Source organism: Opisthocomus hoazin, chromosome 22, assembly GCF_030867145.1.
Source record: "Opisthocomus hoazin isolate bOpiHoa1 chromosome 22, bOpiHoa1.hap1, whole genome shotgun sequence".
NCBI lineage: Eukaryota > Metazoa > Chordata > Aves > Opisthocomiformes > Opisthocomidae > Opisthocomus > Opisthocomus hoazin.
Window position 1 is genome coordinate 11,873,971 of NC_134435.1, and position 21,468 is coordinate 11,895,438.

The 21,468-nt window shown below is 51.2% G+C and overlaps 1 protein-coding gene across 1 annotated transcript in view; it reads right to left on the reverse strand.

The window, feature by feature from the left end:
- Positions 1-343: 343 nt before the first annotated feature.
- Positions 344-21,468, reverse strand: part of STK10 (serine/threonine kinase 10) — a 51,449-nt gene continuing 30,324 nt past the window's right edge. Inside the window, exons 4-19 of the mRNA XM_075441873.1 lie at positions 19,274-19,423; positions 17,789-17,861; positions 16,857-17,051; positions 15,761-15,842; positions 14,755-14,889; positions 13,421-13,963; positions 9,543-9,673; positions 7,441-7,564; positions 6,023-6,202; positions 5,688-5,780; positions 5,396-5,525; positions 4,859-4,983; positions 4,141-4,329; positions 3,713-3,838; positions 3,323-3,436; positions 344-3,204 (exon numbers count right to left, since the gene is read on the reverse strand). Coding sequence (XP_075297988.1) covers positions 3,061-3,204; positions 3,323-3,436; positions 3,713-3,838; positions 4,141-4,329; positions 4,859-4,983; positions 5,396-5,525; positions 5,688-5,780; positions 6,023-6,202; positions 7,441-7,564; positions 9,543-9,673; positions 13,421-13,963; positions 14,755-14,889; positions 15,761-15,842; positions 16,857-17,051; positions 17,789-17,861; positions 19,274-19,423 — 2,534 coding nt within the window. The 3' untranslated portion in view covers positions 344-3,060. The remainder of the gene's footprint in view (positions 3,205-3,322; positions 3,437-3,712; positions 3,839-4,140; positions 4,330-4,858; positions 4,984-5,395; positions 5,526-5,687; positions 5,781-6,022; positions 6,203-7,440; positions 7,565-9,542; positions 9,674-13,420; positions 13,964-14,754; positions 14,890-15,760; positions 15,843-16,856; positions 17,052-17,788; positions 17,862-19,273; positions 19,424-21,468) is intronic.

Here is a 21,468-nt window from a genome sequence, read left to right on the forward strand (position 1 = left end):
TCCGGGCGAGAGGATGCAATACTCGCTGCTCACCAAGCAGGGTCAGCCGAGCACTGTTCGAACACGCCACGAAGCCATGGAGACCAGGGCTGCTGCTCCGGGCTGCCGGGAGCTTCACCTGCTCAAAGCTGTGGCTGCCGCTGAGCTGCGGCGTGCAGCAGAAGGGCTGCGAAGCAACTCACTCCATTTGAAAGAACTGGAAGTTCAGCCTTGCAAGGTTCACATGCCAGAACTGGCTCTGGAGGTTTCTGTAAGTCAGCACAACCCAGACTAGAAGCACATCTGGTCTGAGGCCACAGCGCGTGATCCGGCAGGAAATCAGACACATGCCCAGGTTTCTCAGCCTGTTACTTTATTAGAAGGGTCTTGACATCACAGTGGTAGCCCCACTGAAGACATTTTACAAAACATTAAAAAAACCTTTTTATTCAAAGCCACATTTCAAATAAATGGTATCCCATCCCCCCTCAAAAAGAAGTTGGGTTTATTCATGGTTATTTCTGAACAGGAAACAACAAAACATCCTCTTTTGAAAGAGGGGAAAAAATAACCACCCTGTAAACTTGACAATTGGAAGATGTGCTCCTCTGCTGCCTTCTAGGAGAGGGACATGGTACTAGAGAGGGAATAAGGAACAGCCAAAGGGCAGGGGACAAAACCATTCCCACCCTCTATGAGCAAAAGCAAGACTATGTTGCTATCTCCACGCTGCAAGTAAGCTGGACTGGAGAAAGGGACAACCAATTTACCACGGGGGCATCACATCAGCTCTTTAAAGCCCCTAGAAGTAGTCTCCTTCCTCACAGCTGCACAGTATCCAGAGAGGGCTGACGCTACCTGGGCTGGTGAAGGCTGCAGTCAGCGAGGTGGCATGTTATGAACAGCATGCTGCAGGACATCCTTCTGCCAGTCACATGTAACGCATGAAAGGACGGGCACCAGGTACTGATTTCTGTGACAATAACCATTTCATAGAATAGCTCCAGCCTGACCCCAGTGGGACGAGGAACAAAACCGCTGGGGCTGCTATAACACATTTCTAATGCAATTAAAAGGCTCAGACCAGCACATCGCCCTGGTTCAGGAACAACCACCTGCATTCATTCGTTTTACACCAGCTCACAACCTGGCATTGTCATTGTATTTGAAAGGCACAGTCAATGCTTTTGGAGATGGGAGAGGCAGTCTGCTAGGAGGACAGGCTAGTTACTGCAAAGCTGCTAGGCAGCCTGCTTGCAAAGGGTCCCAGCCCTTACATGTTCATCTAGGCTACATTTATTAATAGAGACATTAACGGTGTGGATTCAGAAGAAACTTGCAATGCCCCAAATGGATGTAGTCTTGCTAGTTTGCAGGAAGCTTATAAATATGTATTATGAACTCTAAAAGGGTAGTAAATGCACTCAGGTGAAGAGGTATTAAAGATCTGGGGGCTGACTCCTTCAGCTAGGTACCTAAAAGCATAGCACATCACATTACCATCTTTTCCTGAAATGCCAGTATGTCTCTAAATCAACATCAGAGACTTTAAAATAACACCTTTTTTTTTTTTTTTAAGCAGAGATATTTTTTCTTGCTAGGGAAGCAGGCCTAAAACAATGTTGTCCGGAGATCAACAGAGAAAAACCTAAGTGCTACCTTACACCTTTTGATTGTGTAAAGAAGAAGGTGCTGCCCAGTGTGTTCTCTGTCCCCCTAGCCAGGTCTGTGCTCTGGGTCCCACCCAGCAGCTCAGCCAAGCCCTGCCTCGTGCAGGCGGAGGAAGGCAGCCCAACCAAGACAAATCACCACAGAGCAGAAAGGACAGAGGGCTGGACCCGCCGCAGCTCTGCCGCTCTGCAGTGTGACTCCAAGCTTGAAAGCCAGGACAATCACCCAAGAAACCGTGGCACTTCATAAGGAGATGAGACATTGGTGGAGAAAGCAATGCTGAGCGTAACAAGCTCTCAACAGTGACCTGTCTTTGCATCTCCTCTTCCCTTGCATCTCTTGTTTCAAGACTCCTTTATTCCTTCCAAATGATGCTTTGCAGCCCATAACCCCAACTACAGAGCGGCCAGGCCGGGCGACATGGCCGACACACACAGCACTTAAAAAAACCTCACGCACATGTGTGATCATAAGAGCTCTGGCAATAACACCCTTCTGCCCCTCACTTGTCCTGACCAGAAGGCACATGACTGCGACCGATACCTCACTGTCACCACAGGACTGAGTGCTGTTGCAAACCTTCCCCTCTGCACATACACTCCTTTAAGAGACAAAAGCCTTCAGCCAGCTAAACAGTTTAATTATGCCATGGTCCAGCCTCTGATAAGATAGTGTTAGCCAAGTGCAAGATGGACTGTGGTGCCAGCAATCACAGCAAATGAAGAAGCAGAAGCATCTTTGGAAGGATACTCAGCAGGTCCCCTTTTTGCATAGTCTGTACGGGGAGCAAGAGGAAAGAAAAAACCCAGCCCTCCCTCCTCTGAAGAAAGAAAAAAACCTCATCATTGTCTCTCCCTTAGGCAAAAAAAGGGCCACAATAGATACAAACAAATCTAAGGCAAGCGCTGAGGGGCCACAAGGCCAAGGTTAGCCTGAGACTATGCCAAAGCTGCTCTGCCCCAGACTAGTCCTCACAGCAGAGTGGGAGGAGGAGAGCCACAGTGGTGAGAGAGGCTGGCAACCACTGTGCAGAGACCAGGAGCAACCGCCTGCCTCCTGCTCAGAGCAGTTACTGCTCCAGTCGGAGCTCACAGGCTGAGCGAGCACCAGGCTCACATGAGAGGCAACACATCCAGCTAACAGTGCAAATATGATCGTAGAAAGCGTCCTGCTTGGCTTCCCAGCCCAGAGCTTTGCTGAGCAGCCCAGCTCCTGGAAAAGCCACCAAAACTTCCAGTCAGTGTCCACCAGTGCAGGGCAGAGATCATGTTTATCCCAGACAGAGCGAGGGGTCAGGAGGGTGCTGTTGTGAGAAGAGGCTGCCGCGAGTGTCTTCCAAGTTCAAGTCACTCATCTGCAGCCCGGGAAGATGCAGCAAGTACCGGCTGGAGGCCTGCCAGCTGCGGGATGTTAGGAGCTCTCTGCAGAGCTGAACGGGACAAACTTGGCATGTTTGGTTGGGGATGCTGGGGTCTGTCCATCTTCTGCCTCCTCGCTCAGCTTGAAGAACATCTCCTGTTCACGCTTCTTCTGGTTCAGCTCATCCTCCAGGGCCTTAAGCACAAGGAAACACACACAACAGGAGATGTATTTGAAATTGTACTGGAGCTATGGACATTGTCCCCTCCAACCAGCCAAGCAGGACACCCTGCTCATGCCAAGGAAGCTCTACCTTCTTCCGTGGCCTCAGCTTGTCCCGCCACTCCTTCATGTGCTGGTTGTGGTTCTCATCCAGGGACTTAAGCTTCTGGGTTTCATGCTCAATCAAGAGGTGACACTTTTCATTCTAAACACAGATCACAAAATAAAACACCTATTTAGCAGCTGGGACTGTAAATTCTGTAGTTGAACAGGACTTGCGTTGGCCAGAGGCACTCTGAGCTCCAGGGCCATGGAGCCATGTTTAAACACAGCCATAAAAACCTCTCAAGGAAGAGCAGGAGGTCACCAGTTCTAGTTCACTGAACATCCTCTGCAGCCATTTCTTTCAAAGTGCTCCTTGTGCTGCAGCAGAAACAGTGCACAGGCAGCTCCAAGAGGCTGGGCCGTGAAAGAAAGGTACCTGCAGCTGCTGGAGCTCATTTGTGTTGCTCTCACACTGGGCCTGCATGTCCTTCATCTGCGTCTCGTGCTTCTGCTGCTGGTGCAGCCGCTCTGCTTTTTGCCTCTTCTCTTCCTGCTGAGCAAACTGGAAGACAGAAAAGCAGGTACCTCTGTAGGCAGTGTGGCTCTGATCTCTGAAGCTAGTTAAGAGACTAGCTGGCTTGCACTACTCCATAGGACAGAAGGAAAAGCCCTAAGGATTCTTCCCAATACTAGTCATGACAGAAGCACTGCTGAAAACCACACCTGATGCCACAAAGACCTCTGATTCCCTGCAGTGGGTTAGAACAGTTGCCTTTTTCCCCATCTTCCCTTCTACCATTAGGCCAGCAAAGTACCTGACCCCCAAGCCAAGCCTCAACCCTGGTGCCCTTTGTGGGACTAGACCTGTTTTATCTTCTCCCGCTGCTCTGATGCGCTCCCGCTGGAGTGGATGTGAAGGCTCTTCTTGTACATGGCCATGCGCGTCTTCCCTTCGCTTCGCTGGATTTTGGGGAGCCGGGCTTTCTCCTGCTGCTGCCGAAGTTTCAGCTGCTCTAACATGCGCTGGTTGTATCGCTGCATTTGCTCCCTTTCCTGCAACGGCAGAGGGACAGGTATCAGAGTAGGAGGGACACCTCAGGCCGACAAGAAAGTGCTGAGGAGACCAAAGAGAGCTGGAGAGTAGATCTGGAAGTTGAACAGAGCTGTCTGGTGACAGATATCTCCAAGTGGACAAGATGTGAGGGCAGCTACTGAACATGCCGTGAAAGCAGAGAAGGGGGCTGGAAGGAAGCAGAAATGACTGTGAGGTGTGCTAGTCTTTGCTCACTGCTCTGGGAGTCCACCATCCCCCATACTGGACAGTGACAGATGTCCAGAAAAGCCCCCAGAGTTCACAACTGCTTCTTGTACATTAAATGCACGCAGCACAGACTATACATCCGAAGAAAGCAGGCTGATCCAAGCATTATTCTGGTCCCTTTTCACTAATAATGACCAAATCTCTTCACTCCCCACCGACCCTCCAACCCCCACTTACAGCCTGGAAGGGAAGAATCCCTTCTAAGGACACCCAGGCATCCTTGCTGACCAGCATCAGCCTAGGAAGGTGTTAACTCTTCACCTTCTCATGCTTCCGGAGCAGCTCGTGCCTCTGGAGGAAATACTGGTCCTTCAGCTGCTGCTTGACAAGCTGGTGTTTCTCCTGTTGCTGACGCTCTTCGAGATCCCAGATGCATGCCTCCCGGTCTGAGAAAGGGAGAAGGGTCAGTAGACAACCCACACTGACCCCCCCCAGCTTGGTCACACGCAGCAGCCCAAGCACGAATGATCCCTACACATGGGAGCAGCGCAGCAGACGTGGAGGGTGATTGTTCACCTCCTGTTTTCCAAGAGACATTAGTTGCAAACTATATCAGAGACTCATTTCTTGCAATTATGAAGCCTAATTGGTTCATATTTGTAAAGCGCTTTGAAGATTAAAGCACTAAGTATTATTATTGTTAAACATTTAGACAGGATCTGGCAAGGCTGTTTTTTCTAAATCCTATCCTGCCAGCTTGCAACTCTGTCACAGCATCTGTTGCGTGGGAAGAGCCAGCGCTGGATAAAGCCATCGTTACAGGATTTGCTTTCCTTCTCTACAGCCTTTGCCACCCACCTCTCATGAGCTGCTGCTTTTTGTTCAGACACTCGCGTTCCTTGTCGCAGATCTCTCTTTTGTTCTGGGCAGTTATATTCTTCATGGCTAGCTCCAGGTCCTCCTTCTGCTTGGCCAAAAACTCCTGCTCCTGGAAGAAAACAGCAGTAGCACCAAGAGCCCTCCTTCTGCTGCAACTTAAAAAGCATCTGGTGGTATTTTAAAACCTGCCAGTTCCTCAAGGAGGAAGGATGCTTCTGTCTACTACACACTTCCCAATCCTGGAGTTGTGGCAAACTTCTTCCAGCCTTACCATGGTTTGTTTTTTCTGGGCAAAGTCATCCATCTTCACCTTCATGTTCCCTTTGCGCTGTTGCCGTGGCAGCTTCTCAACCTCATTCTTAACCTTTGGGGGAGGGAAAGGAGGTTTATCAGCAGGTAATTTTTGGCCAAGAACAACCCCAGCAAATATTGCTAAACAGATGGACCTCAGGAAACACCCAAGAATACCACAGAAAAGCAAGAGCTTCCTGCTAAAACACCAACAAGTGCCTCTCTCTGAAGTTCTGCTATGGAGCAATGCTGAAGCTTTCCTGGAAGAAACAGCTGCAGGAAACTGGGTTGCCTGCATCCTGTCCCCATTTTTACCTCCTTCTTCATCTGTTTCAGCTGCTCCAGGAATTTGACATGGTCCCGCTCCTGCTCTAGGCGAATGCGCTTGGCCTCCTCCCGCCGGCACAGCGAGTGATCTTGTTCCATCTTCTCAATCTGCTGCTTCTGCTGCCGTTCAAGGTTTTCCAGTTCAGTGTCATAGAACTTCTTCTTTGTCTGTATGGGAAGGGAACAGGAGGTCAACCTCAGCCTTTTCTGCACTTTGTTTGCTTCCAAAAGTTTACAAGAAAAAAAAAAAGAAAGAAGGAAAAGAAAGTGTGTGTGTGTGTTTGGGGATTTGTCTTTACATGAATTGAGCCTCTTTACTAAACACAGGAGAAAAATTTCCAAATAACACCCCACGAAGCACACAGGGCAGAGTCAGCTCTAGCGTGAGCACGAAGCATTGTTGAACTTGCACTTCAGGCCTTGATCCTTGCTTGTATTCTGATCTGCAACATCCCACCGGGACCCACGGCCCTGCGCAAATGTTAGCAGACGGTGAAGCTCAAGCATAACAGTTCTCCCTCTGCAGACAAGCGTTTCCACGTTTGAGGGCACTGCACTCCGACAGCATCTTTGTGTCCAGTCTCTCTCCCTGCGAGCAGCAGGGATGGAGTGCCTGGGTGTCAACAAGAGCGGGTTGCAAACCGCCCCAGGGAAGGGTAAAGTAAGCAGGTTTGGGGCTTTTGCACATCGCACCGCATGGTGAATAAATCTCAAAAATGAGAAGTGACTTGCTAAGATGGCAATTCACAGACGTGGCACATCAAGACTGTAGAAATACAACAGAGCACATGAATAAGTGATGGCTCCCAGCCTGCCGCGGGCGGATGGGGTTACCAGGCACACATGCTAGGTGAATTAATAATAGGATATTTAAAAATGGCTCATGAAATCTTTCAAAGGACTTACCTACAAAATTATTTTACTTCAACGTAAGCTGCCTACAGAGGGACCAGGTAAGAAAGCCTAGTTTATTTTTATTCAATTTATACTCAAACTTGCTAGCTGCTGCTCTCACATTCTGTCCACACTGCTTTCTTATTTAAAGGGCTTTTTTCTTTGAAATACAACAGCACTGTAAACTGTTCCTCACAGTAGCCGTGTACAGACATTCAAGAAAAGATCACTGAAGAGGGAAAGTTCAGAACAACCCATTCCCAGGCAATGGCAGTCAGCACTTCCCAAGCTGCAGACTGCACATGCTCCCACAGAAGGCTCTGTCCTGCACAAACACATCTCATCCCTCAAACCCCAAAGAGGTTCCTCGGTGGTCCTGCTCCCAACAGACACAATGCCCCAGGACTGCTGCAACCCAGAGAGCATCACCCTGCCTGAGGGTTTGCAGGGCATCTGCGGGCGAGAAGTCAAACCAGCAGATACCAGGAGTTTCCCCTTCCCTGCTCACATACCATCATTTCTTGCTCGAAGCGCCTGAACATCTGCTCCAGCTGCAGCTGGTGCTTGCTGTTGAGCTGGGCCTGGTTCCGGTGCTCCTCCTTCTGAAGGAGACGCAGCTCCCGCAGTTCCTGGCGCCTGCAGAGGGTTAAAATGGAGGGGGAGAGAGAAATACAGAGTCAGACAAGTTCAGAGCCACATGCTTGAGCAGAGATAGCAGAATCGATAACCAGATTATTTCAGCAGGGAATGAAAGCTGCACAGCCACGCTGTAGCACCCTGCCACTCGCCCCGAGCGCAGGCAGGAGGCAAATGCCAACTGACTGATGTGCTCTCGGGCTCTGTGACACCAGAGCACTGTGAGGAAGCAGGATGCTAATTATGTTAACTGTTAGCAAACTGTCAGTTTTTACAAGTAAGGCCTATCAGCATTCACAGCTTCTCAAACAAGCCCTGTCAAAGCTCCTAAGGTGACGATGCAGGCACTGCTCTCCCAGCTGGCATTCAAAATACCCTGATCTGCCAGCTAGGTTAGCACTCACTGGTCTTCAAAACACAGCTCGGGTCAAGCTGGTGTTGCCTTGGCCTAGGTCCAGTGCTCCTCATCCCTACTTGCCCACACGTGGCTGGCAGAAAGGGCAGTTTTCTCCAACTCTGACCTATTTACCATGATGTTGCATCCTCACCCAGTCACCCAGCTTTACACCCAGTAAAAGGGAGCCTCCGCTCAGATGGCTGCGTTTGAGCACATTCGCCATACTTGTGCCCGACCGAGCTGGAAATCACTGACGTACCACGCAAAAGGACCAGCAGCAGTTTCCCCGAGCAGGATCGCCACCATGACCTCCGCTGCTGTGCATTAGCCTTACACGCTGAGTACAACCCTCTCGAGGGGCCCTCCTGAAAAAAGCACTTTGGAACAATTTCTTCTTCAAAAACAAACTCGAGCCCCATTAAATCAACTGGTGCAACACGATAGCTCTCTTCTAAGGTCGCCTTTAAATCAATGACTTGGCATGTTCCAAAAAGCAAGAAACAAGCCCCTTAAGGGCAAATCAAGATGCCAGGTGAGTTGATCATGCCCGTTAGCTAGTTCCAAGGGAATAACCACTTCTCCCAGAAGGTGTTCAGGGACTCGATGCTTTCCAAGTCAAGCCTCTGTGCCTCTTCCCCCACCTTGCAGATAGAACAGGCACTGTTTAAAAATAAAAAAGGAGCCTCTTTTCAAGGATGCCACCACAGCTGAGAGTGGACCACAGGAAAGCAGCTATGCCTGCAAATTCCCTGTGCGCTAGTACGCATGCTCCCCATGTTTTATTGGGGTTATATGCACTTCTCACACAGAAATGAGTAGCTAATGGGCTTCTGCATAGATCCGACGTTAGGGCCTAGGAATGAGGCTGCTGCAGGGACACATAGAGCTCAGGACAGATTATATTCTCAGGGAGTCCCTCAGAGCAGCACAAGGGAGCCTAGAATAGGGCACCGAGCAAAACAATTTGTAGTTTAATTATTTTATGGCCCTTTTCATTTCAGTGTTGCTACTGATACGAACAGAGCTGGAAACAGCACTTTGTCTCCCTGAGAAAGGGTCATGAAGGTTTGAAAGCTATAAGAGCTGCAAAAGAGACATAAAGGCTTAAGGATGGAGGATACACCCATGAATATTAAGTGATGCTCAAGGAGTTTACAACTCCCTTGACCTTTCTTCAAGGAGATAAAAGAACAAAAGGAAGGGAAGCATCTTGAGAAGATTTCTGTGCTTATTTCCACTGAGCCAGCACATCTGCAGCCTTGGAGACACATTCAGTCATCCCCAGAGGACAGAGCCAGCCACAACACAAGCTTCCCTTGTCCCAGCCTTGCTGCACCTTCTCCCCGAGATGCATCCCTCGTTTCCCTGCAAACAGAGCTCAGCTTACACAGTACAGCAAGCCCTCTGCCAGCCAAGAAAAAGTTAAAAAAAGTGATGCCCACACTGGGCAGTTCTCCTGTCCAAGTAGGACTAAGACAGAAAATGGGAGGACTTCAGATCGCTTCTGGACTTGCTTGCAGAGAAGAAAACCCTGCCCTGGCTTGGTGCTGTGCCCTCCCTCCACCCCAGTGACCCACTTGCCTGAGAAATCTCATCTCTTCATCCTTCTTCTCATCCTCACTGATGATCTTCGAGGTGGTGACGCTCACCTCTACTCCATCCACCACAAACTTGCGGGTGCGTTTCAGCGTCTTCTTGTGCATCCGGGAATCCTGTGTTTGGCAGGGGAGGAAAGGAGGAGGCCGTGAAGCAGCTCCCCAGCTTGTTGCATGGGGTGCTACAGCTGGAAGCCTCAGAGCAATTTTGATGCCGGTGTTAATGAAGAACATAAGCAAGCAAACTACATCGAGAGAAGAGAAAAAAAAAAAAAAAAAAATATCATTGGCAGAGTTGGAGGTGCCATTCAAACCACGCAGCCTTTGCTACCATGCTGCAGTATGGTGAAATTTCCACCCTGCAGAAACCTGACCTGAAGGAGTAGCAACCCACCACCCCAAGGGCCTTTCCCTCCTGCCTCCAACTAAAGCACAGCCTGATAGGGGATGCTGAGACCCCCCTGGACTGCAGTGCTGAGGAACGAACACAACGTGAAGCTTGCAATGATACCTTTTAATGCTCCTGGGCCATCTGACCCACAGGTACCCCCCACATCCCTGCAGGTGCGAGGCAGGCAAGGTCCCACATCAGGCTGTGACTGCGGATGGAGCCACAGGGAAACAAGCCAGCCCAGAGGCTCAGTGGTTGTGTCCCTCTGGCCTTCATTACAGTACTTCACTAATCACAATCAGCTCTGAGCCCCTTGCTGTGACCTCCACAAAGCACAGCCCAGGCTCACTTTCATTAGCATAGGTAGGGACAAGTGCCAGGAGCATCGCATCCTCTCTCAGCATCCCCTTCTCACAACGGGTTTGCATCCCTCTGCAGGGTCAGCAGCCCAAGCTTGGCTGGAGGACTGTGTCCAGGGACTCAGTTTCTTTGGCAAAAAAAAAAAAAATAAGGGCATGAAAGACCTGAATCATGCAGCCCTACAGCGAAAGCACAGTGATGGAATGAGCAAGGGCTCCCTGAAGTCTTCTTGCTCTTACAGTGATGACCATTATAGATATAGAAGATGGCAGAAGAGCTTCACACAAGCCTGCAAGGCCCAAAGCAAGCCCCTGGAGAGCTTGCTGCAATGAGGGAGCCAGAGAAACTCTTGAAAGCATGCAACTTGGATGCTGTGTAACAACATTCTATAATAGGGGTTCAACCTACACAGAGAAATTGGTGCAAAAAGCTTGGCACCAGACCAGCTGAGGTCACTAAGGCTCTGACTGCCTCAAAGTGAAACACCTGGCTAAACCTCCTGCATTTTCCAAATGAGAACATTCAGCTGTCTGTGCCAGCCCCAGTGCCCATCAAAACCCTGACTGAGCCCAGCAAGCTGGGGCTGCTGCAGCTGAGCCGGTGCCTGGTGCCCAGAAGCTCCCAGACTCTTCCCCACTGTTGAATGAGCAGTTTCCTGCCTTATTTATGGAGTTACTCAAACGTAGATCTAAAACCAGAATTATTAATTTTCTCTGGGTCGTTTCTGTTATCCCTCAGTAGCAGGCCAGCATCCTCTCCTGAACACAAGTAAATGTATTTTCAAACATTCCTGTAAATTGTTCTCCAGAGAAGAGTCTGAGAAACTGTGGTCATATGGGATGCTGACTTTAAGCCCCTACTCTAAGGACACTTCACAGCACACATCCCAGCATGCCTCTTCCAGCTCCCGAGGGTTTCAGCTAAAGCTGTGAACTCCCAGTACCCACGTGGGTCAGACTTCAGAAATTCAAGCCAGATACTCAAAAGAAGGAGCACCCTCCAGAAACAGTTGTATCTGAGAAAGTTCGGTTTACATTTTCAACACCCTGTCCACCTCCCTCTGCCTATTTCTGACTGTTTTCTCTGCCAGCTTCAGCCTCCCAAAGTCACCCATAGACTTCTTACCCCTAATCTTTCTAAAAAAAAGAAAAGATCTGGATAATTTTTGCCAAAACTCTTTTTTCTTTGCCTAAACTATAAGCAACTAGAAAAGAGTCTGGTAATAAAAGCGTCACCTTAACTTTGCAGTTTAGTCTGTGGTAAAAAGCATATAATAGTTAATGTTTACAACCAGAAATTGTTTAACCCTTTGCTGCCTCTTCGCTTGCTCCAACCTGCCTGGCACGCTGTGCATGAAACCCAGCAGCACCAGGAACATGAGCAAGGGCAGAGCAGGGGAGTTTAACCCCACGAAGTAAGGCTGGGCAATGAGCTTGGGTGAGGAGAGAGCAGTGCAGCCTGGTGACCCCCCTCCTACCCCCCCATGCACTCACAGCTCACTCCGCAAAGCAGAGGTTTCAGCAGAGCATCTCTCCCAGGGCCCTTCCAGTGGCATCACTCCTGGAGAACAGCTCTGCGTGAAGGCCTTGCTCAGAGAGGTGCCATTTGGCTTGTTCTGAGCATTACTGCTGGCTTGGGCTATTCAAACCATGATCTAACATGACCATCTCCTTGACACTTACTCCCTGTAAAGCCCAAAAATCACCTTTCCCCTTCCAGGGGACCAACTGGGGAGTGCAATTACACATGTGGCATCGTATTTGCCTTTGGCTGGCTTCAAGCAGACCAGGTGTCATGGGAAAGGCAGTGAGGAGGGGTAAATTGCTATGCAAGAGCAACACACTTCCCTCATTAGGGATCCACATGGATTGCGGGCTCCTGCGGGGGATGCTGGCTTTCATGCTTACAGCAGGAGACAGGAGGGGAGGAAAGTTCTGCCGAGAATGGCTTTTGGGCATGTTTCTGTGCTAGGAAGCTATCACTCATGCCGACAACTGGATAAAGATCTTGTGCAACACATCACTCTGCCCCCTCAAGTCACACACATTTCCTCTTCTGAAGCTCAGCAAATATCAGTCCAGTTATTTTGCCTCTTCCTCTAAGCCATGCTGACCTGGCCGGCTCTGGCTCACAAGCATTCCCAGCCTCCAGAAAGCTTTAGCAAAAGCCAAGAAACCTGGGAGGTCTTTGTGCAAGTGACTGCTGACACGAACCAGGCCAGATGTATGGCAGGTTGGAAAAATTGAGAGAAACGCCAAGCAAATAAGCTTTCTCCTGGGACTAGGTGTTCTAGGAAAGAGCAGCAGAGTGATGGGCAATGGATAAAGTTTAGGTGATCACATTTTGAGTTTCATACTTGTCCTTGCTCTGACCATGTACAACTGTACAAGCTGGGCAAGCCTTACAGTTACTTCACACTTCTCAGGGACCCAAAACAGCTACAAAACATCAGTCTTCCATTAGATTTTAGTGGCCTGGAACAGCAGAGGACACGTGTACCTGCAGCAGCTCCACCAAGAGCTTCTGCTTCACTTGAGGACATGCCACATGCCCATGGCACAGCTTAACCCAGCAGTATGTGCTGTGCAGCCCTGAGCCCAGCTGGGACACGTGTCCCATAGACAGGGAAAACAAACCATCAAAGACTTTGCCTAGCGATGGGCTTTGTCCCTTCTTGCTGGCCCTGTGTTTCTCTGCTGAGCTCCAAGCCTGGATGTTCACATTGGAAGCGCTGTGATCAGCCTTTCCAGTCATCTCGCGAAACAGCACTGGGCCAGCACCTGGGTGCTCTTTAGAACTGTGCTAGAGCAAGCTTCCCAGACCCTCTGTCTTCACCCAGCCTCTAACCTGCTCCCCACCTTCAGGCACAGGGCAGATGAGGGGCAGCTCACTTTCTCCTCCTGTAATCAAAGATCAGCTTCATCTAGAGTACAGCATGCTGCTTTCTCAGGAAAGAATTTAAGGGGCTATGGCTGAAGTGCGCTCATGCACAACCTCTCAGGGAAAGCATCTGAATTTCACAGAATTTGCTAAAAATGGAAAAAGACCCTCAGCATCTTTTAACAGCGGTTTTCGGTCCTTCCTTCTCCACACCCTCTACCCACCACTCTCACCTTCAGAGAGATGGAGCCACTCTCTCTGTTGAGGGACAGGTCAGCAGACAGGGAGATGGTGAGGTCCATACTTTCAGAGGCTGAAGTGCTGCCAGAATCTGAATCCCCTTTGGATCGGCTGCTGAGGAATGGAGTCAGGGGATCCAAGCTCCCGTTGGCAAGCTTCTCCTCTGTGAAGTTCTCCAGGTGGCTGCTGCCTGGTCGCTCCCCGATACTCTTCCGTGCCTTGCTGCCTGGCCCATGCTGCTTGTCCCCTTCTGTTGAGTTACCCAGCTGTCCAGGCTGCAAGATGATGTCTGGCTTGCCCTGGGTGGCCGAGGTGGCAGAGCTGGCAAGGGTTTTCGTGGAGTGGTTGCTCTCCAGTTTGTCATTGTCACTGCTCATCCTTTTATCTGAGACTTTGTCGCTCTGTCCATCTGCAGTCTCCTTGCCAGTCCCCACAGGCCCATTCATTGCCTTGGGTAGAGAAGAGTCTGGAGGCTTCTCTCCATCAAAACTCAGCTGACTCACCTCAGAGGGGTCCCGCCTGTGCTTACCAGAGGGCTGGAAAGACAGTGAAGGGAAGGTGTTGAGTTCTGCACCACCACTTTAACACAACTGCAAGAGCTGCAAGTCCCCACACTTCAGAGCAAAGTCACCCAGAGCTAAAGAGTTATTGGGAGGAAATCTTCCCTTTTAGGACATCTACTCTGGGATACTTGTATGTTTCTCCAGGTTTGTGATCCCAAGGACCATGCACACTGGCTGGCAGGAAACAGCACAGTGGGGAAGCTCCAGAACCTGAATATTCTTAAGAGGCAGCCTAGGAGTTTGCATACGGAACACCTTTTCCCATAGCTAACTCTACTGTGGATTAATCACTGTCCTTTGCCACAGATGAGGGAGGTCAAGGCATGTCCCCCAGCAAAGCTGCCCAGGCAGCCTTGAGGTGTCCCCTTCAAAGGGCCCAGCCCAGGGGCAGATATGTCCAGCTCCCTCCTACAGCTGGTGGTACCTCACCGCTGCACCACGTGCTGCTGGCATTGCTTCCACTCCAGCTTCTCCAGCCTGTACGAGGGCCTACTTTTTACTTTTCACTTTTTTTTTTTCTTTAACACTTTTTGCAAGCCCCTCCTGCAAGCGGGCAGCTGGGCTATCTGCCAGCATCATTGTTTCTCCATGCCCTTGGCACCGAAAAACAGCCCCTCCCTGACCAAGCAACCACTTCCCCCTCTGCCTGATGAGGCCCAGAATAGCTGTAAACCAGCCTTTTGCAGCCTAGAAAAGTTGCTGGGCTCTTTCCCCCACCACAGCCACACTGGCAAACTTGCCAGCATGGGGCCAAGAGCATTCACCGAGGCAGACTCTGACGAGTCATCTTCTTCTGCTTCGTCCCGACTGTCCTCAATCTCTTCCATCACCTCAGCCTTGGCCTCGGCCACCAGCTCACGCAGGGCCCGGTTGCTGGTCACCTTGCTGACGAAGGGATGCTGAAAAGCCAAGCACAATGCACATGCGTGAGGTGGCCAAAAAACGGACTTTGCGAGCTCGCGGCTGAGTGAATGCATGGGTATGGTGATGCACAGACCACTTCTTGCTCTGTAAGAACTGTGAAGACCTAAGGACGTGGTTCTTGCCAGTGTCACCAGGCTTAGCCCTCCCAACGAATTTACAGACATGTGTTGCACGTATGAGGGAGAACATGATGCTGAAGTTAAGCACCAGCTCTGCACACAGGGACTGCAAAGCTGCTTTCTGTCAGCATCTCCCAGACAAAAGCACCAGCTGCAAGGCTGGGCTCCAGGGTGCAGGTCTGAGCCCGCAGAGTGCCATCAGGAGCGGGGCAAGAGATGGTCTGCAGGACCCCTGGGTGCAAACAGAGCGTGGGGAAAAGTTTAACTGAGATTGGGCTCGAATCAATCAGTGCACGCAGCAGGGTGTTTGTGTTGAGCTTCAGCAAAAGGCTGGGGAGTCCCTCGGGTTTGCAGAGACCGCTGCACGCTGCCTCCGGCGCAGGGCGGGAAGCGTGCAGCCAGCGTGCCGGCGCGACAGAGCAAGTGCATCACAGGCAGTCAGGAAAAACAACGTCCAGGTTTCTCCTCTTATTTTTGAAGGGGACAAGAGGAAAGGAAAGGAGCGGAATTTAAATGTGGGATAACCAGGTATAATCCAAGTTCGTTGCCATGTGGGCATTTTTCAGCAACAGGAGCCATTTCTATTCCAGTTGGTGTCCATAGGGGCTCTGCAGTTTGCTCCAAAGGCAAAAACATTGCTGTTCCTTTCTGGAGCATTTTAGTGAATGAAAAAGTGCTATGAACTTTTGAAACCAGACCCAGCCCAGGGGCTGGTGCTGGTCCCTACCTCCAGCAGCTGGGCAGCGCTGGGCCGGGTCTCCGGGTTCTTGTCCAGCGCCATCTTCAGGAAGTCTCTGAACTCCAGGGACCTTAGAAAACAGTCATGGGCGAGAAACTCAGAAGAGGGAAAGGCCTTGAACACTGCTGGTGTCCGCTCGATCCCTTTGCAGGTCTGCAACTGGCCACAATCATCATTTCACTCCCAGCCCAGGAAACCCTGTGCTAAGTATTTGTAAGAGAATCAGCAATGTGGCCAAGTGAGGGACTAGATTTTGCCTTACCTGTAATGGCAACAGACGGCAGGACTGAGCACCAGCCGCTGTGCCCCATGGCCAAGGCAGGGAGGCAGGAGAGGACACCAGCAGCTACCCTCTGAAGGGAGCCCATGGGTGGAGATGCTTGTGGCCAAAGATGCTCGAGGACCCATCCCCACAGCCGCAGTGTGAAAGGACGGCTCTGAAGGACTGGGAACCCCATGGGAGGGGCACCCTCCACCTGCAAAGCGCAGCTCTGAGATCCAGTGCTAGCTTCCGAGCCACTCCAGAGGAGGGGCTCCCTCCCTGCCTTGCTGGGTTTTGGCAGCGGGCTCCTGCCTGCTACCGGAACCGCTACGACAATGCCTGCGACTCCAGGGCGCTCTCAGGCATTTGCTGCTGGATATCACGCAGCAGGTTTTGTCACGATTAAAAAAAAAAAAAAAAAATTAAAAAATTAACTGATGGGATTTTTTTAAATGCAAAAGAGACTTCCTAGACTCCAGGAAAGAAATCCTGAAGCTCTTGACCATCTCTAGGTTTAGAGAAAAATTTGCCTTTCATACAAAATCGGGATGTTATGCAAACAGCCAAGGGATGACCCTTGCTTCAGCAGGGCTGTGGGGGGGCAGCAGCTCCCCGCACACCGGCTGCACGGTCACTCACAGGCAGCGCTGAGCAGCCCGTCTTCAGGCAGCAGTGCTCTCGGGGCCCCTAGCACACAGCTAGAATCCTACATTAAGTTCTCAAATTAAACAACACCGCTGCGACAGACTATTTTTTGTCTCTTGATACACTGCAGAAGTTGGGAGACGTGTACTCCGGGCTTTGCTGCCCAGCACCCCTCACCATTTGGAAGGGCAGCTGAGCATGGGGGGGTCGGACTTGGCAATCTTCAGCAGGACTCTCATGGGGTTGAGCTCGTGGTGGGGCGGTTCGATCTGGGCCATTTCGATCAGTGTGATTCCTAGTGACCAGATGTCCGCCTTGTAGTCGTACGGAGTGTCCTTCATGGTCTCGCACATCACCACCTCTGGGGCCATCCTGCAAGGGGCAGAGCAAGGAGCAGGGACGGTGAGGGATGACGCCACCACCACAAATATGCACATGAGCCTCGCAGAAGTAATTAAATGCCTCAAATAATCCATAGCATTTCACAAAACACAGTCTTTCCTCTCAGGTCTGGGTTTCAGAAGAAGCAGCATGTTTTTCATGGGGTCCAACCCTCTCCCCTCTTCTGCAGACCAGTTGAGACAGCCCAGGCAGCCCGTGGAAACCCCTAGGCCATTGACATCTGGTGCAAATGTTGCTTCAGACAATAAATTAACCCTTGCCAATTCCGTTCCTTCAGCAAGTTGGGTGATTTAGAGATTGCATTTCTGGAGTGAGGAGTTGTTCCCATGTGCTTGGAGTTGCTTCAAAGCCCCCTTCACCCCCCAGGGTGGTGGGAGCAGTGAGTGCACACATGCAAGCACATGTGTGTCCCTTGCTCCTCCAAGCCTGGGGCATGGTGACTCCTTGGCTGGTTCAGGGCACCGTGACACCAGGCAACACTCCTGCACCACTGAGGCTGCTCACAGCTCCCTCCAGACACAGGAGACCCTTGCACGTGTGGATACTGGCCCAGACTCCTTGTTAAAAGCCTCACACCCATGCTCGGTAAGGCACCATGGTCCAACACATCCCAAAGGCCATCAACTCCCCATTTCTGAGCAAGCCTGATCTTCAGAAGAGTGAAGCTCCTCCTGAACACAGGCTTTCTTAGCAAGCAGGTCACTCACCAGTAAGGAGTCCCGATGAAGGAGTCTCGCTTCTGCAAAGTTTTCATGTTTTTGGCAGACACCCCAAAGTCAGCTGCAAAGAGCAGTAACATTAGATGCCGTAGGAAAACCAGAAGACCCTTCTGAATTAGCACACTTGGCTGAAACGCAGATTTAAAAGCAAACACATATTTAAAGCAAGAATGTGATATAAATGCCGTTTCCTCTAAACTGAGCATCAGAAATTAAATTTGCTTGTGGGGACTCAACGACCATGGGCCTTCTCCTCCCATGTACTATACGGCAACAAGCCATCCTGACTGTAACCCAAACCCTACGTATCTAGATGGAAGTCGAGATCTTTTCCACAAACAGACAACAGCAGCTCTGTCGCAGATTACTTTCAGGATTGCTGTTTCGTAGCAAGAAGTCTCCTTTTACACCAGAAACATCAAAGTGCTGCTACATTCTTTCGCTTCCCTTCAGCCCCACACACAGCAGCCACTGCATGATGCCTTTCCCCTGATTTTGTCCCTTCTACAGAGAGCTGCTGAAGCCAGCCCAAACCAAGTCAAATTGGTAAGACCTGCAGAGGGTACCAAGCCCAGCCCAGGTCAGTTTGCTCTACGAGATGGCTCTGATGACCTCCGGATGAGCTGTTATTCATCTGCACCCCAGGATGAGGGCGTCCCTGACTGTGGGTCATCCTTGGCCCAAGCCAGCAGAGCATTTCTTATGTCAGAGCAAAGCCCATGGTCACAGAAAGGTTTCTATCTCCCCAGGCTGGCTGGTCTCCATCATCCCAAGATATATGCCACAAACGCCCCACAGCTGCTGGCACCCCTTGTCAGGGTCCAGAGAGATCTGCACCTTTCTGACCCAACCCTACAGACAAAGCTACCTCCTCATCCCCCAGCCAGTAGGTGGACGGCAATTTAACTCAAGCCTATAGCAAGTTGGCAAAGCAACCCTTTGGCAAAACTTGCCCTGTCACCACCAGACCTGCTCTGGAGAGAAGATGAATTCTTCCAGCTCCCAGTCTTGCCAACTGGCACCCTGCACAGGATGCTGAGCAGGCCAAAAAGCATAAAAATCGGGTTCAAAGAGCGATTAAACAAATTCAGGAAAGGAAAGTGCATCAAGGCCCTGAGCATGGCTGCAGCTTGGGGTGTCTCAGTGCCTGGCTGGGCGCTAAGCACAGCACACAGCTCAATGGTAGATTTGACCTCCCGTGAAACAGCGTGAAGTTTTCCCCCATCTTTTCCTGGATGAGCTCATCAGCCAGAGGACAAGCAGCTGATGTCCCGCAGGCAGGGCAGGAGAGCGAGCGCAGCCCTCAACCCCCACCATGCTTGTGCATAGCCGAACACTGCAAGCCAGCTCTGAGAGGCATGTGGCTGCTGTTGGCACAGCATGCAATGGTCCCAAGCAGCACCACCGCCCATGCCCGCTCTCCCGAGCTCGGCCAAGCGAGCACCCGCCGTGTTCCTGTGCTAGGTGGCTCACCGAGCTTGATGTCCCCGTCCTGGGTGAGGAGCACATTGCCCGCCTTCAGGTCACGGTGGATGATCTTTTTGCTGTGGAGGTAATGGAGGGCTTCCAACATCTGGCGGCAAATCACTTGAATCTGGGGTTCGGTCAGGCCCCGGTCCAGCTCTGCGGGGAGAGATCAAGCCGTTAAACAGGATGGGGATTCGAGTGATGCTCCACCCAAGCAGCAGGAAGGCAAGGGCTACCCAGCAGACCATTTAAAAACCACTGTCCATGTGTCAAAGCAGCAGGAGACCAGTGCAAATCAGCTTGTTATGGTAATTTATTCCCTAAGCAGGCACTAGCAATGCAATGCCTGCCTGCTTGGAGCTGCTGGTTTATAGCTCCCTCCCGGGCACGCATGGCTGAGGCATCTGGCCCAGGAATAGTGGATGAGGGGGACGAGGAGAGGGAGCCAGGCATGCCTGCAAGCTCCCTGCCAGTTTGGGAAACGGGTCCCCGCAGACAAGCTGGGTCTTGCCTGGTGCGAGGACGGTGCTGCAGAGAGGAGGAAGCTGAACTTGGCTGCAGGCAGCAGCAGGGCCAAACACAGATGTGAATCACAAAACCACAGAATGTAAGGGCTTAGAAGCGACCTCTGTGGGTCATCTAGTCCAACCTCCCTGCCAAAGCAGGGTCGCCTACAGCAGGCTGCACAGGACCTTGTCCAGGCGGGTCTTGAAGATCTCCAGAGAAGGAGACTCCACAGCCTCCCTGGGCAGCCTGTTCCAGGGCTCCATCACCCTCAGAGGGAAGAAGTTCTTCCTCATGTTCAGACGGAACTTCCTCTGCTTCCGTTTGTGCCCATTGCCCCTTGTCCTGTCACTGGGCACCACTGAAAAGAGTCTGGCCCCATCCTCCTTACACCCACCCTGCAGATATTTGTGAGCATTTCTAAGGTCCCCTCTCAGCCTTCTCTTCTTCAGGCTGAACAAGCCCAGCTCCCTCAGCCTTTCCTCATAGGAGAGATGCTCCAGTCCTTTCACCATCCTCATAGCCTTCCACTGGACTCTCTCCAGTAGCTGCTCATCTTTCTTGAACTGGGGAGCCCAGAACTGGACACAGGACTCCAGATGGGGCCTCACTAGGGCAGAGTAGAGGGGTGGTAGTAGTGCTGGCCACACTAAATGCACCCCAGGATCCCATTGGCCTTCTTGGCAGCCAGGGCACATTGCTGGCTCATGGTCAACCTGTCGTCCACCAGGACACCCAGGTCCCTCTCTGCAGAGCTGCTCTGCAGCAGGTCCGCCCCAAGCCTGTACTGGTGCATGGGGTTGTTCCTCCTCAGGTGCAGGACCCTGTACTTGTCCTTGTTGAACCTCATCAGGTTCCTCTCTGCCCAACTCTCCAGCCTATCCAGGTCATGCTGAATGGCAGCACAGCCTTCTGGTGTATCCACCACTCCTCCCAGTTTTGTGTCATCAGCAAACTTGCTGAGGGTGCACTCTAACTCTTCATCCAGGTTGTTGATGAAGTTAAACAAGACTGGGCCCAGTACTGACCCCTGGGGGACACCACTAGTTACCAGCCTCCAACTAGACTCAGCGCCGCTGATGACAACCCTCTGAGCTCTGCCATTCAGCCAGTTCTCAATCCACCTCACCGACCACTCATCCAGCCCACACTTCCTGAGCTTCCCTAGGAGGATGTTATGGGAGACAGTGTTGAAAACCTTGCTGAAGTCGAGGTAGACAACATCCACTGCTCTCCCCTCATCTACCCAGCCAGTCACACCATCATAGAAAGCTATCAGATTGGTCAGGCATGATTTCTCCTTGGTGAATCCATGCTGACTACTGATAACCTTCTTTTCCTCCACTTGCTTGATGATGACCTCTAGAATGAGTTGCCCCAGCATGGAGGGGCTGTGGCACCAGCCGGGGTTCTTCTGGGGAACACCCACATGCTCCTGGGTCCCAGTGGCTCTGTGTGGAAGGGAGGAGTTAAAAACAGATTCCTGGAAGATTCCTGGAAGATTCCTGGAATTACTGCAAACTGCAGTTTATTCGAATGCTTGTGCTGCTTCACCAGATGAAGCAGATGCTACCATACGGAGGAGTCAGCAAGAAGATCCTGGGAGCTTCATCATGACAGGCACCCAGATTAAACATCTCAGCCCTGCTGCCCTTCCAGGGAAGCTGTGGGAACAGAATCCCAGCACCCCATTCCTC